The 16793-nt window shown below is 30.2% G+C and overlaps 1 protein-coding gene across 2 annotated transcripts in view; it reads left to right on the forward strand.

Annotated features, from left to right (window-relative positions):
* The window catches only part of SMARCC1 (SWI/SNF related BAF chromatin remodeling complex subunit C1), a 147268-nt gene that overhangs the window by 47628 nt on the left and 82847 nt on the right, over positions 1 to 16793 (forward strand). For both annotated transcript variants that reach the window (XM_074283090.1, XM_074283089.1), the window contains exons 6-14: positions 2515 to 2584; positions 5180 to 5249; positions 5483 to 5558; positions 6153 to 6278; positions 7190 to 7311; positions 8929 to 9053; positions 9924 to 9983; positions 13128 to 13165; positions 14782 to 14903. In XM_074283090.1, coding sequence (XP_074139191.1) covers positions 2515 to 2584; positions 5180 to 5249; positions 5483 to 5558; positions 6153 to 6278; positions 7190 to 7311; positions 8929 to 9053; positions 9924 to 9983; positions 13128 to 13165; positions 14782 to 14903 — 809 coding nt within the window. The remainder of the gene's footprint in view (positions 1 to 2514; positions 2585 to 5179; positions 5250 to 5482; positions 5559 to 6152; positions 6279 to 7189; positions 7312 to 8928; positions 9054 to 9923; positions 9984 to 13127; positions 13166 to 14781; positions 14904 to 16793) is intronic.

Consider the following 16793-nt stretch of genomic DNA (forward strand, 5'->3'; position numbering starts at 1 on the left):
ACATGTTATTAGGATTTTTAGCCCTGCCCTAAAATCATAAGAAATAAATTGTTTACCAAGAGTCCTAAAGAATCTTATTTTTTAGTGAGGAACTTAGTTTGGGTTAAGCAGCTTGTTAAGTAGCTCTTTTTTTTTTTTTTTTTTTTTTCTGAGTATATTTCTGGATTGGTTTCTTTTTTTAATATATTTTATTTTTCCCCTAAATTATTTATAAAAACAATTTTTAACAATCATTTAGAAAAAAAATTATGAGTTCCAAGTTTTTTTTCCCTCTGTCTTTTCTGTTCTCCTAAGCGTCATGGAGAAGGCAAGCATTTAATAAACGTTTTAGACTTGTTTAGTCATGCAAAACATTTCCATATTGTCATATTGTGAATATACCTCATGTAACTGAGGAAATGGAAGGTATTCATAGGGTCAGAAATGTAGAAATGATAAGGGTCAGCTATTTTTACAGATGAGGGAACTGAGCTCTAGGGAAAAAATAGAAAAAAAGTATACTTCAATCTCCATTCAGACTCCATCATTTCTTTCTCTGCAGATGGATAGCATTTTTCATCATAAGGCCTTCAAAATTGTCTTGGATCATTGTCATTGGATAATTTGAATTCTATTTTCTTTAAAAATAGCCTGTGAGCATTTTTAAGTTGAAAAATAAATTTTATTCTTTCTATAAAGATTTAGCACACAATTTTCTCTACTTGGTTGTTTCTTTACTTAAAATAATTAGTATTTAAATTGGCAATTTAACCTTATCAAAAGTTCTAAGTCATTCCACACTCTTAACTTGAATGATCTGTAAAACCTTGGTTAAAATTTCTTATCTTTCTCTTTGTTCATATATTTAGTGAAATAACTAGAAAGTTATACTTGAATATTTAGTGAATGTTAAGAGCTCTAACACTCCTTGTGTTGAATGTTTGTTTCATTGTCTCATATTTTAGAAGACTCACTTAATATCGTTTGGTTTGTTTATATTTTTTGTTAATAAGAGTTAATGTAAGTATTTCACAACCTCTTAGCTATTTATCCTTTTTGTCATAATGTTTTCCTTTTTAATGTCTTAATGTTTTCCTCTTTAAGCTTATTTTTTGCAAGATGTTCACAACACAATTTTGTGGTTATTTATAATAAAATAACAATTTTACAGTTACCAAAAAAATTACCTTAAGGCCCCCAAAGTGGCAGCAACCTCCAAGTAATGATGAAATGGTGAAAACTGGTATTGACTTTAGAATAGAATATGTAGCATTATTTAAGCAGAAAATTATAGAATTGATTTCTTATTGAATGCTTATTAGTGTTCTTAATTTGATTTAAACATCACTGTCTCTTCCCAAAGGTTTTGTTTCCCCCTTCTCCACTAGAACCCTTCTTTGTAACAAAGTATAATAAAGCAAAATAAATCAACATATTGACAACACATTGTCCAATGGCGGAAAATAAATCTTTTACTGTGTACTTTCTACTTTTTATTAGTCTTCTGATCTCCTCATTGGTCATTGTATCTTACAGTTTAGAAATCTTTCACTAATAATTATCTTTTGTATAGGGTATTTAAACTTTTTTGTGTCATGGGCCACTTTGATAGTCCGAGGAATGTCTCATGGACCCAATCTTGGGATAATGGTTTTTAAATGCATTAAATAAAATAAATAAGATTACAAAGGAAACCAATTATTTAGAAATTGTCATTGACATATAGATGGAGAAAAAGTTTAGGAACCCCCCTGAAATTTGTATATAGGCTCTAAATTAAGAATTCCTTTTTTTAAGAAATTATTTTGATTGTCGTGTAAACTCTTCTTTTGGTTGGATTACTTACATTAGTTTATACAAATTTTCACATTTCTCTGAAATCTCCATATTAGAACTTCATTATTCCTTTCCATTCCTTCATAATAATCCTTTCTATTGCTTGGCCATTCCTCAATAATCGTTTCAGGTCTTGGCCAAGAGCATATACTTGGAATAATTATGAGAGGTTAATTTAGTTCATCTTCTGGATGAGGATCAAAGAGATAAAGTTAGATCATACCTAGTAACTACTATGAGCCCAAACCCTGTGATAACATGTACATTATTTTCTCCTTTATACCAAAAAATATACATTGACTGTAATCTTTGAAAGCTAGATAACATCTTTCTTCTCTAACTTGGAAAAATCTATTCCTTTTACTCCCTGATTCTCCTGATTCCATTGTGTTTTTTTCATTTGAGAGTTCCCTTAGTTTCTGTTTAAAATATTAAATGCTCAAATTGTCTGTTTATTCTCAATTTTGGCTTACCTTTTTCTCATTTTGGTAAATACCATCCAACAATATTTTTTCAAAAATAGTTTATTTTCTCTTTTCTGACTAAAGAAATATACCATGTATTTGGTTTGCTGTTAATTAATAGCTTTTTTTTTTTTTTTTCTTTTATTGCCATTACTCTTGATATTTAGCATCTGGTAAAAAAAAAATTATCTTCCATGTGTCTTGTTATCATTCTTCTTGTACATTTGTCTTCCAGGGAACATTCACTGATGAAAAATCAAAAGCCTCTCATCACATTTATCCTAATCCTACCTCACTGGAGGATGGTAAGTCAATGTTTGTGTATTATTATGATACTTCATACAGAAAAGATTGCAAAACCAGATACCATGCTAAATATAATCCTAAAAAAAACAAAATATTCTTTGTTTCTTGGAAAACCTTGTCTCAGTGGTACAGGATATTCTGAAAACAGAAACTAAGAATAAAGTGATATTTCATATGAAAATTCCTAATGTGAGGGATAATGAATTGTATTTGTTGGGTTCTGGTCTTCCATTTTGCCACCATCTAACCTGTTAACATTTTTCAAAGTCTCAGTTATGCTTTTTTTCTTTTTGTTTTTATATCTTATCTTTGTTTCCAGAAACAACCTCCTCTTAACTACATCCAAGAAGTTGCCCTGTGCCAAAGATTTGAAACAAACAAAAACTTCATCGCAAAATATTATTTATATGCAACATTTGATCTTTATTTCTGCACCTGACAAATGAAAGGCGTAACCTTGTGTGTCTTCTTTAAATGTGACATACTTTATATACTTGTGCAGGAGTATAAATATAGAAAGTGATGTCTGATGAAGAGTTCTAACTATTTACCATAGTTTTCTTTTTCTATCTTTTAATAATACCTTTTTAACAAGTATTTATTTATTGAATTAGAAGAATTACCAATTTAGTTACCCACCTTAAGTATTGGTTAAATTAGTAGGATTACCAGTTTAGTTATTAACAAGTTTACGGGAACAATACTGTTTATAAATGATCAGTTAGGAATATGATTTCCAGAATGAGAAACATTTGTTGAAAATCATGTCCAAAACTATGTTTTTGAAATGTGACAAAAACCACAGCAATATTTATCAAAACTAACTGGGAATATTGAAATAATATCCTATTGTTCAATTTAAATAGTTAAGGGATATTATACTGTTTTATGATTTCAGAAGAAAGGGGAATAATGAATATAAAGAGGAATGGAATATTTGTGCAAAATGAATTCTATTCTCTTTTGTATTTGAGTCATCTAAAAGTAGTTATAGTAGTTTTGTATGTGTGACAACATACAACCAGAAAATTGATTTCTTATTGCTAAGATATAAAAGACTGGGTACCACTTATCAGTAATGGAAAGAGTGACTTTCCTTTTATAATCTTAGTGATTTTTGAGGCATTTTGGTCAGATTTCTGCATAGGGAGACTGCCCCCTTTTTATTGTGCTGACAAATTTTTTATTTTTCTTTCTAAAAGTTTTTTTTTGTTACCAGTTATTTGCCACTAGATGGAGATTATGATTAGTAATTTGTTAAAATGCTGCATACTCTTTGTTGTATGCATAGCTCTTTGTTGATCTATCTTTCATTGCTAAATTTGTAAGTTTCATTTGAGTGAGCTTGTCTTTTAATCTGATGTGAATAGTATTGTATTTAGATTTGGGGTGAGGAATTTTTTTTTTTTTTTTTGGCCAAGGGCCTTTTGGATATTTATCATATCATTCAAAGGCTATATAAAATTGTCCTCTCAACTCATTATCAATTGAATCCGTGGGATGTTGTTGTACCTAGCCTGCAGTTACCTTAACAAATGATTTCTCATTTTCAGACATTCCCCAGACCTAGATCTAAATTGTTTGAGGGAATGTTTTCTATCTACTAACACATTTTATTCATGAAAACTGTTCAGAGAGAATACTAATATGAACTAAAGGAAGCAAAGGGAAAAAAAAAAACCCAGGCAGGCCCTGATAAAGCATGTATTTTAAAAATTATCCACTTAAATTGGTAATTATGTTCAGTACTAAAAATAATGTAATGTAATTGATATCATTTGACAAATAATTTCATTTAGGAATAATAGGTTAACATCGGTATTATTTTTAAATTATTGACTTATCTTTTCCTTCATGGCTTACAAAAGGTCATTAAATCGGACTAGCATTAAGTACAACATGGCTACTGGCATTTCTTTAAAGGAAATGAATGAAAATTTTCTTTGTGTATGGGCTTTCCTCCTAGGGCTATTGGTATAATAAAATTAGGTTTTGTTTTTAAAGAGAAATTTTGAAGTGGGAAGAGAAGGGAATAGGTACTGCAAAGATAAGTTTGAACAGTCAGAGTGAAGTTTACCTATCTATCACTCTCTTCAAATTGAGTAGCTGTTCCTTCACTTTTCTTTTCGCTTTTACAATGTTATATTTCTTTATTCTTTGTTTTTTTCCCTTAAATTCATATTAGTGCTCTCCCAATAGTTGCTGCATAAAGAAATAAAATTTCTCAATAGATAGAAAACATTCAACAAAGAACATATAAATACAGGACTGTCCATATCAGCTTAAAAGACACAGTCATTCAAAAGAATCTTTTAGCAAAGTGTTATTCTAGCTTTATAGGAGATCTGCAAATTTAAATGACTATGACGATTTACTATACCATTACTAACCATCTCCATCTAGTGGCAAACAACTGCCAACAAAATATCTTGAAAGAAAAAAAAGTAATTTTATCACTGCAGTAATGCAGTAGAGATCTTCTTAAAATTAGAGATGATAAAATCACAATTCTGAATTAAAGCATAATTAAGGCTATTCATTATTTTCTTTCCCAAATTAAATTGAACATTTTTCTTTTTCTATCTTTATTTCAGAAGACTGGTTGAGACCTGTGATGAAAAAAGACAAGCAAGTGCTAGTACATTGGGGATTTTACCCAGACAGGTAATGTGTGTTACTCAAAACTGTTTTCTGAAGTTTTTGCAAAAAAGCCAGATTTTTTTTTTCTGTATTAAAAAAGTATACTACTAGATAGCATTTAACAAATCTGATCTAATTAAAGATTATGTTGGTGCTACAGTTTTCTAGTGGTATGATTTTATATTTCCTTAAGGATATTGTGATTTTTTTAAATGGATAAACATGTCGAATAATTTTTCTCTCTAACTTTTGTTTAGCTACGATACTTGGGTCCATGCTAGTGATGTTGATGCTGAAATTGAAGATCCTCCCATTCCAGAAAAACCATGGAAAGTGAGTGGATCTTAAATGAAATATTCTTTCTCTCCTCCCCCCCCACCCCCCAGTCAATTGGGATTAAGTGACTTGCCCAAAGTCACAAAGCCAAGATGTCTTAAGTGACTGAGGCCAGATTTGAATTTAGGTCCTTCTGACTTCAGGGTTGGTGTTCTCTCCACTACACCAAGTATCTCACTGGAGACATTTTTATAATATGTATTGCTACTTTGCCACTCTTTCTGTTGATTGTTTTTTACTTCATTTTCACCTATTTTTTCCTTGTTACTTTTCTCTTTCATTTGTACCTAATGTTCTCTGTTACCTAGATTTATAATTTCTCTTGGACACTTTTCTTTTATTAAAACTTTGATAATAAAAGACTTCTTATGGCACTTAGGAAGGAAAAGGACTTTTTCAAGTTATGAGACTTGACTTTCTGATTTCCAGTCTTTTAGCTTTTCCCAATATTTAATATGTTTCCTTGATGAATTATTGACTCCAGAGGTCTCTACCTATGTTGAATTTTCCAGCACCATACAAGAATAAGCTTGATCTATTTATTGTTTGTGTAAATGACGACTGTGGGTTTATTTATTTTTTTTTTTTTAGGTTCATGCAAAATGGATTTTAGACACTGATATCTTCAATGAATGGATGAATGAAGAAGATTATGAGGTGGATGAAAACAAGAAACCAGTTAGTTTTCGTCAGCGCATCTCAACAAAGAATGAAGAGGTACCTTTAAGGATTCCTTGATTTCTTTTGCTCTTGATATTTAGGATAATCTATATAACATGGCCTTATCTTTGATAAATCTATTGGTGATTGAACTTTTAGGTTAAATGTGTTGGTTTATTAGGTCTAATGTAACTTTAAAATGTTCTGCCTCAGAAAAAGTTAAAGTTGTCATACTAATAGTATAATGTAGATAAAAATAAACCAGGTCTAACAGTCTTAAGTGTGGTCTTAGTATTCTAGAATCTGCACTATAACTGTTTGGCAATCAACAGACATTCCTTTCATGCATTATAATTTTTTTTGATAATGCTGTCATGTAATTGACTAATAATGTATCCATATTTAAAAGTATCTGATGACTAAAAGTGTAACATTGTGGGAAAACAGGGCTGATTTTATGATAGGAGTTATGCTAGAATATCTGTTTCATGTATCTATTTCATACTCCTTGAATGAATGCTTGCTTTTGTGTTTTTTGAAAATTTCCTTTGACATTTGTAATCCAGAGGCATGCTATTATCTTAAAAGATGGCAATTAGTATCCATTATTTTCTTTAACTTTATTTTCCTTCATGAAAAGTTTGTTATACTCCATATTTACTTTTTAAAAAAACATAATTTGTGTTTAACATTCATTTTCCATTTAGAGCTGCTTATTCAATGTGTATTTCTTCCTACATTCTCTCATTACTTAAGTCACTCCTGAGATAGCCCTATAATTCTTCATTGTTTTTTCCTTCCAAATTTATTGTATTTCACAGTACACTTTATAATTTGCATACAATAACAGCATACAAGTAATAGAAATTCATATATAAACAGAGTTTTTTTCTCCATAGAATTCAACAACTCTTTGCCCAAATGCTTCTACTACTGATTGACTTTTTATTTCTTTTTAATCCTTTTAGCCAGTCCGTAGTCCTGAGAGGCGAGATAGGAAGGCAGCAGCAAGTACAAGAAAGAGAAAACATTCGCCTTCTCCTCCACCTCCTACTCCTGTTGAATCAAGGAAAAAGACTGGAAAGAAAGGGTAAGAATTGGTAGACAGGTAAAATCACATTATGAGAAATTCATAAGAATTATCAAATGTCTTTAGCTCTTTTTAGAATTTTGTTAGAGAGTATTGAAAGCACTTGGTATTTTGGGTTTGGAAATCATTTGGTGTGTATACTTTAAAACAGTTTTTAAAAAAACTACCTTAAAATAGTCATATCTGTATAATTAAGTTTATACAGATAGAATATGACTACTCGTGATTCATATGATCGATTCTATCCTCTAGTTATATATTTGAGAAGTCTTACCCAAGAAAGAAGAAAGCCTGTGATTTTGAACTCTGTCCTTTGTACTATTATTTTAAAGTATTGCTTAATGCAGAATCTTTGTCATGTACTATATCTTTCCAATGTTTTTCTGTTTATCATTAGCAAAAACAGGATTCTTTAAAAATTTGATTCCTCTTGAAAAATGCTAATAATAACAAAGTAATCAGAACCTTTTTATCTTTATATTTGGTCATTCACCTATGCAGGCTTTCCTATGTAACCAAACTACCCTGTTAATGTCTCCAGAAGTGCCCTCCCTGGAGGACTTTGCTTTCATCACGCTTCTTGAATAGAATCATAGTTTTACAGCTAGAAAAAGTTCCTTTAAAATGATATCATCTAACTCCTCATTTGACAGCTAAAGGAGACAATCCCAGAGATAAATAAATTGTCCAGGGTCACCTAGCTAGCTTGTGGCAGAGATAAATCCAGAATCCAGGTCTGCTGATGTATATTCCAGTACTCTTGCTAACCCACCACCCTGTTTCTCATAGGCACTGGTCAAATCCTGCCTTCTTCATGAGGCCTTCCTTGACCGCCACAGCCCAAGGTGATCTTCCTGTTCCTTGACCTTCATATCATGTATTTTCTGTCCCACTCATTTGGCATTTATCATTTTGATGTGATTGAAGGACTTTAAATTAGAAATATGACTGAACAACTACAACATGGAATACTAGATGCCTTGTCCCTAAAAATATTTATTGAACAAACAGAATTGGCATCTGCTATCAGAGTCTAATTCTAAATGTTTCTACTATGCATTTTTTACTTGTAATGATAACTATTAAGTATTGAAAATGTAGCAAGCCAATTTTTATTTTATTCCTTTAAAAAAAATAAACTTTATCCCACATCATATTCATTTCCAAGTATATCTCCCTGCCCTGCCTCGCAAGCCATTTCTTCTAACAACATTTTTAAAAAGAATAAAAAGACTATTCATCAAAACGATCTAATGTTCAAGCTTTGCTCACAAATGTATACAATGTTCCACATTCATAGTGGACACAGCTTTTTAGTGAAGGGGAGGAAGATCAACATATTTTTATTTGTGTGTCAGTATGGATTCAGGTCAGAGAAGATTAGTTTCATTTGATAACACTGCTATAGGCCTGTATTTAGGTACAGTATCTGGAAATCCAGACACTTACACAGTAACATCTTGGATATTCTTCTCTAGGTTTGGTGCTTGATGGACTGATCTTTAAGAGATATTTTATTTGAATCATTGTTATTTTTAATTGTCAGACATAGCACTAAAAGCCATTTTGTATAAATAGAAATATATTTAGTCATTTTTTGCATCTAATCTGTTTTAGACAAGCTAGTCTCTATGGGAAGAGGCGAGGTCAGAAAGAAGAGGATGAACAAGAAGATCTCACTAAGGATATGGAAGATCCAACACCTGTACCTAACATAGAGGAAGTGGTACTTCCTAAAAATGGTATTTATTCCTTTAACTCTAATTTTCTCATTAGCAGAAATAATTTCTAAGTCATCTCTGTCCTCTACTTCATTGTAATACACTATGAAGTCCTTAATGTTTCTGCAAGGTTCAATAGTGATATTTTTTTGAAATATGCTGATGGTTATGTGCTACCATATCCAGTGTTATGTAGCCTAATGAATAAGTACTTAGTTCTAACATTCTCCTTTTAGAACTGATAAAAATTCTGAAAATTAAAAGCTCTTTTTTTCTTTAGTAAATTAGATCTTTTGAGGTAGCAGTAAGAGAAAAAAGAAAAACGTCCACCTCCTACTTCTACAAAAAGGGAAATTACATATAGTTTATGCTTCATGTAGCTTAGTGGCATCATGTTTTGTTTTTTGAAAGGAAGCATTCAGGGACAGAGTTGTCCCATTTTTCTATCTTTATGTTGAAAATTTTCATTCCTTTTAAGGAATTAGAAACTAAAATTTTTAACGTGCTTGTAGTTAACATTAGGAAATGAGGGGCTTTATTAGGTTGCATTGACTAAGGTATAATAATCATTTACTGTATAGCTTATTCAAAATAGAGTCCATGAAGTAACTTCATGTTATATATGTTGAAAGTAGAAGAATAATAAAGGCTATGATTATTCTTCTGCAAATTGAAGTAATAACATGATCAAAGATACTGAGATAAATAGAAAATTAGTTTCTTAGCAAGTTATTTGCGTTCAGTGGTATCAGAAATGTGATCTTCCGCCTCCTCCCAAAAAAGAAAGTTTTTGTCCTTGAAATTTCTAAGTACTGTTAGGCTAGACAACATTTATATGTTTGAGTAAATACATAGTAATTTATTATTGTCATATTGCTTTTTGTCTTACAGTGAACCCAAAGAAAGACAGTGAAAATACACCGGTTAAAGGAGGAACAGTAGCAGATCTAGGTAAAAACAAAAACAGAAAAACACAGCTCACACACTTGTTATATTCTTCTATAATCTCAATGGAATGTATTGTATTATTCCCTTTTGGTACATAGGCAGCTAGGTGGTGCTCAGAACAGAATGCTGTGTCTGGCTTTTGATAAATATAATAAATAAAACTCATTCGTAGCTATCAATTTTGAAAAGCAGCATAAAATCCAAATCAAGAGTTTTTTTGAAATGGCAAATTCATATCACAAGCTGAGTGTATTTCAGCCTTAAGTGATTTTCTCTTTCAAGGAGGGGTAAAAGTTTTGTGGAAATTTGTGAATTTCACTAGTTTGTGAAACAATGTACTGTATTAAAGATCAGACCTTAATCTTTACAATAACAAAACCTATGTTTTGGTTCCATTCATCATTTGTAATTTTCTCATCTTATATACCACTGAACAAGTTGATTCCTTCTAACACATGACAGCTCTTCCAGATAGATGATGTGCCTTTTCCGCTCAGATTTTTCTCATATGTAGTGGTTTCCATCATACTGGACTCTCTATAATAGTAGATAGTCATGAGCTTTGTTCCTTTGGCTTATTTACAGTAATTTTTAAGATCAAATTTTAGTGAAAAGTCTATACCAGAGACTTTATTGACCTTGGAGAGATTTTCTTATTGAATAAATTAGAAAAAGATAAATATTAATGACAAACTAACCCATTGACTTTTTTTACTCCTTTTGCTCCCTAATTGTTCCACTTCCTCTCCTATTTTCTCCTTTTTATCTCTCCCCCCTTCCCTTTCCTTCTCCTCCTCTCTTTATCTCCTTCTCGCCTTCCTCCATCTTCACTTTCATCCCATTAAAAGAATCTACAAAAATATTTTAGTAGTTTTGTTGGTTGGTATTAATGAATGGCTTTAGCAGTGTAGTACAAAATCATTAACCTTTTCTTATTTCACTACCAAATCTTTGGAAGATAACAGAAAAATTCCATTAAGCATGACTAAAAATTTTATGAAATGCTGTTAATTTTTATTAGTTTATTTTGTAGCTTATAATATTCTTTTGTGAAAATTTTCACATTTTTTTTTTATATGTAGAAATCATTTTTAATATCTGGTTTTAAAATTTTGAGTTCCAAGTTCTCTCTGTCCTCTCTCCCCTCTCTCTTCCTTGAGAAAGCAAGCAATTTGATACGGATTATACATGTGCAGTCATGCAAAACCTGTTTCTGTATTAATATGGGGAGGGGGTGTATGTGAGGGAATACAAATGAAAAAACCTAGGAGAAATAAAAGTAGTTGCTTTTAAGTATGCTTGCTGTTGCATTCCTATTTCAGAAGTTCTTTCTCTGGAGGTAGATAGCAGCTTTTATCCTGGCTTTCAGAATTGTCTTGTATCGTTGTGTTGCTGAAAATAGCTGAATCATTCAGAATTGATCATCATAGAATATTGTTACCATGTACAATGATATACTGATTCAACTCACTTCACTTTGCAGATGTTCATATCAACCTTCTCAGGTTTTTCTGAAGATATCCTGTTCATCATTTCTTAGAAAACAAAAGTACTCCATCACAACCATATGCCACAATCTGTCCATCCATTCCTTGATTGATTAGCATCCCTTCAGTTTCCAATTCTTTGCTACCACAGAAATAACTAATTATAAATATCTTTGTACACATATTTCTTTTTTTAGATTTTCTTAAACATCTTCAGGATAATAATAGTATTGCTTGGTCAGAGAATATGTATATGCTTGCAAAATTACTGAAGCTGTTAATTTTCTCAGTTTCTTTATTCACACCCTAGGTCTAAGTAAACTGTGACATTTTAAAATCTGACTTTATTTTTGTGGCAAGTGTTTTGTAATTTTTCTCATATAATTCCTGACTTTTCTTTGGTAGATGGATTCCCAAATACTTTATACTCTCAACATTTGTTTGGAATGGAATTTCTCTTTGTATCTCTTGCTGTTGCATTTTGCTGGTGATATATAAAAATGCTGAGGGTTTATGTGGATTTATTTTGTATCCTGCCACTTTGCTAAAATTCTGAATTATTTCTAATAGCTTTTTAGCAGAGTCTTTGGGGTTCTCTAAGTATACCATCATGTCATCTGCAAAGAGTGATAGTTTGATTTCCTCGTTACCTACTCTAATTCCTTGAATCTCTTTCTCAGCTCTTATTGCCGAGGCTAGCATTTCTAGTACTATATTGAATAGTAATGGTAATAGTGGGCAACCTTGTTTCACTCCTGATCTTACTTGGAAAGGTTGCAAACTGTGACTTTTTTTAGCAAATATGGATACTTTTAAATTCCTTTCTAGTTTTATGACTATCATTATTTTATTGCTATCACAGCAATTTTGTAGTTTACCATTTTATTATTATAACATATCTATACCTGTATCAAATAATAGTGGGGAAAGCAGATGTCCTTGCTGTATTCCTTTTTCCTAATTAGGAGAGCTTCTAGTATATCTCCATTGTTTTTAGTTTTATTATGATACTTATAATAATACTTCAATTTCTCATAATGCCTATGAGAAGTTTCTTTAGAATTTTTGAGTTCCAAATTCTTTTTACTGTTAAAGGAGGTTACCTTTATTGCTCTAATTTCATTTGGTCACTTTTTGTTATCTTTCTTACAGAACTATTAACTTAAACCATTTAAATGCTTTAAAGGTATATATAGAAACCCATGATTTGAGTCTTGTTTATCCCCTCTATAGAAGGCCTTATTAGTTTTTCTTAGTTTTGTTTTTTCTGGTTGATATGGTTTCTTTTATATCTTTTTTGCATTTCAACAAGGATTGAAAATTTAATTGAGTTTTAGTAGAACTTGGGATATGGTTCTTAAAACAAGTTGATTTACATATTATATTAGTCTTGGCTAAGACAATAATTGAACTAGTAATAGAGTTTAAATTGTTCTTTTGTTCAACTCTTCCAATTACCTATGCATTGTTTTTCTTATTTCTTCAAGTTTGATTAAATGAGTAAATATGGATATTAATTTCTTTTTTCCTCCTTTTTCTATCACATTAGATCAGAAAGCATGTATTACTAAAATCATAACCATTTAAATGTACTTAAAATTTAAAACTTAGTCAGACAGCACTCATGATAATTAATTGACTGCATGATTTGGATTTGCAGATGAGCAGGATGAAGAAGCAGTGACAACAGGAGGAAAGGTAACATAAATGTTTTTTGCTAAAATATTAGAGTCAGAAGTAGCATTCTGTTGCCTTTTAAAATATATTTTACCCCTTTCTCTGTTTGAAGAGGCCTGTGTACTTGATGAGACTTCCAAAGGTAAAAAAGGTCCCAAATTGAAATTTTTAGATTCAATTATTTCATTATTTCAAAAAATTAGGCAATTAGCACAGATGTTATAGCAGAAATTTGAGAGATGCAAATTAGAATACAAAAGATTAGAAATAAGAATTCTTTTTTTAAAAATTAAAATGAAAATTAAATTACCAATGTTTAAAAAAATATTAGGCTCATTCTAATAGTTAATGCTAACGGGTATGGAGAGATATAGATTAGCATCATTAATGAATGGTTGATGCAGTGTTTTAAAATTACTAGAAAAAAGATTATTGTTATATACTCTCAGATTATTCACTAAGACCCAGTTAGTAAAGTAAGTGATTGATGATATCAGTAGTAGCATTAAAAAAAAAAGTACCTTTAATCATTAATTATGCTAAAAGCCTAATAAGTTTTTATAAATTTGGGGGGGGCTCATGTGTAACTCCAAAGTTTGTTTTAGTTTGTATAAATTTTGGCATTCCCAAATAAATAATAAATGACAGCAAAGGTGCCTCCTTTTCCCACTGTTATTTAGTGTAGTACTAGAATAGGCTATTATTGTAAGAGCAAAGAGGAAAAAATCATCAGAAGAGATCATATTATTTGTTCATTTGTAGATATGATGGTTTATTGCAAAATTCTAATGACTATTTAAAAACTAATAAAGCCATTAATCACTTTTATTAAAGTAGAATAATATGGAAAAATCTAAGTCTTAACAGTATTTCATTGTAGCACCGAAAATCTATGAGTATATGATAAAGAAATCCCATTAAAATTAGCTAGTAGTCAAACTACCAAAAACCCAGAAGATTTAAATGTAGTTACATAACAAAAGAAAGCACTATTAATTGCACATGGTTGGATTATGTTGGAAATAATAAAACTTCTTAAATTTATTCATTTATTGCCATACTAATAAGACCAATAAAGATTTGCTTTATAGAATTAAACAAAATAATGCACTTCATTTGGAGGAAAAAGTTGTACAAGTTCAAGAAAAAAAACAGTAATGTTTTTCAAGTCCAAAACCAAATATGGTCAACATAATAATAAAGTGACCAATAGCAAGGATCATTAAGAATAGAGTACATGATTTATTTTGTTAATATTATGTCTCCATTTTTTTCTGTGGTAACATACTTTACTTGAAAAACTCCTTTCCTTTTTATTCTTATCCCAGAGTTAATCATTTAAATGAAGTCTATAAGTGCACCATTTCCATCGTCATATGCTCCTTTCTTTTGAGATTATTACAGTAGCAAGTGTTGCTAATTAGATTTTCAAATATAAATCTTGTTTTAATAGGAAAACAGGAATTTTTTAATCCAAATTGGTGACCTAAGACTGTTGGATAACTAAGATTTTCCCTTGTTACTTTGTGTTAAAGTGTGGAGAAAAATGCATTGGCAGATTTGTTTTTTGTTATAGACGTAGAACCTCTTTCTATACCCGCTAATATTTTTGATTCCTGATTTTTCCTTTTAACTAGGAAGATGAGGATCCCAGTAAAGGTGATCAAAGTCGATCAATTGACCCAGGTGAAGATAATGTAACAGAGCAGACAAATCATATTATCATTCCAAGCTATGCTTCATGGTTTGATTACAACTGGTAAGTATAGAATTCAGTTCTCTGGTATAAGTACATTCTTTGTAAGACTTTAATATATATGATACATAATTGATACTTAATTTATTTTGATTATTTAATTTGTATCACATTTTGTTCTATAGACTTGTATGAACATTAGCTGCCATGTTTATTTGTGGGAATGTGATGATTTAAAAGTCATGCTTACCCTTGCAAGCTACTGTATTTTCTAATTGCCTTTAAAAATACATTTTCTTACTTCCCCTTGTGTTTATAGTCTTTTCTATCCTTCAGGTTCATTTTCTCCCTTGTGACAAAGTCAAATAAAGATGAAAGATTAAAGATAAAAAAGATAATAGTTAATTCAAGTACAATATATATCATTCTGCATCTTGGGGTTACCAACTTTTTTTATTGAAAAGGACTATTATCTCCCAGTTTTTTGTTGGTTTTTTTTCCCCACTTAAAATTCTATTTCCTTTTAGTGTTCTTTTTATTTATATTGTATGAACATGTATATTGTTTTTTTTTTATTTCTATTCATTTTACCTTGCATTTTGTACATGAGTTTTTAAATTCCTCATGATTTTTTGCTAGACATAATTTTCCCTTGCATTCTTATAACTTGTTTTGTTCAGTCATTTTCTCTTGATGGGTACCAAAAAAAAATCTTTGTTGTTAACATAATTAGTTTTATGTATATTTTGCTATAAATTGATATTTTACATCTCTTTGACTACCTTATATATGTGCCCAATTTTAAATCAATGGGTTACAGTATATTTGAATTTATAATCATTTTTTGGATATAATTTCATTTTGTTATACAAAGTAGTTGAACATTTCAGAGCTCTATCAAAAGCATAAGGATATCTGACTTCCCATAACCCTCAAATCTTGGAGGCCTCCCATTTTGTCTTGTTACTCATCTGGTATGAGATGAGTTGTTTTAATTTTTTAAAATGAGCTTTATGAAAGTGTTGAAATAGTTGAGGATTATTCTTGGATGTCATGTTTTTCTCAGTTTCATATATTTTAGACATTATACATTTATAGATAAAACTTTCTGCAAATATTTTTCTAATTCTATTCATTTACAGTATCTCATTGATTTTGTTTCTGCAAAAGCTATTGAATTTTATGTAATCAGCATTGCTTATTTTCTTTTATGATCTCTATTTCTTATGCAATTAAGAATTTATCCCAATTTTAGTTTTGAAAGATATTTGATTACATTCTTGCTCTATGTTTTTATAATTACAAAGTACAGTTAATATCTGAGATTTAGTCTACCATAACATTCTACAATATTTATGTAAAGTATACACAAGTATCCCTTTATAGTATTCTTATTACTACTGGCATGCATTATAATACTAGACAGAATTCATTGGTAAGAACAAAAAGTCTAGAATTGATTCCACTAAAGGATATAGCATTATTAGTTCTCAAACAGTATTAGAAAATTGTCATAAAACTATTTGATACTGGATAAAAATTCAGAAAAGTAGATCAAATAGATTAAATATGCAAGAAACAGTAGCAGTGTAAGTAGTAGCCTAATTTTTATTTTTTTATTTTTTTTTTTAAATAAACACAAGACCATATTGTAGGAAGGAATCTTCTTTTGGATAAAAAGTGGTAGTAAAAGAGGACTAGTTTAGGTGAAAACTAAATTTAGACCAATATCTTCCACATAGTATAAGTCTAAATGACTATAGACCTACTTGAATGTAAAAGGTCACATCTAATATAATTGTAAATAGAATTCATGTAGAATTCATCATCTTACAATATGAAGGTACAAAAATTGGGTTGGGTGTCAAATTATATTTAATTAAATCTTCATCTTCTAGGATGTTCCACATTTTAAATTTATGATTCATAGATGAAAGAATTACTTTTTGAAAA

This window comes from Sminthopsis crassicaudata, chromosome 1 (assembly GCF_048593235.1).
Source record: "Sminthopsis crassicaudata isolate SCR6 chromosome 1, ASM4859323v1, whole genome shotgun sequence".
Classification (NCBI taxonomy): Eukaryota; Metazoa; Chordata; class Mammalia; order Dasyuromorphia; family Dasyuridae; genus Sminthopsis; species Sminthopsis crassicaudata.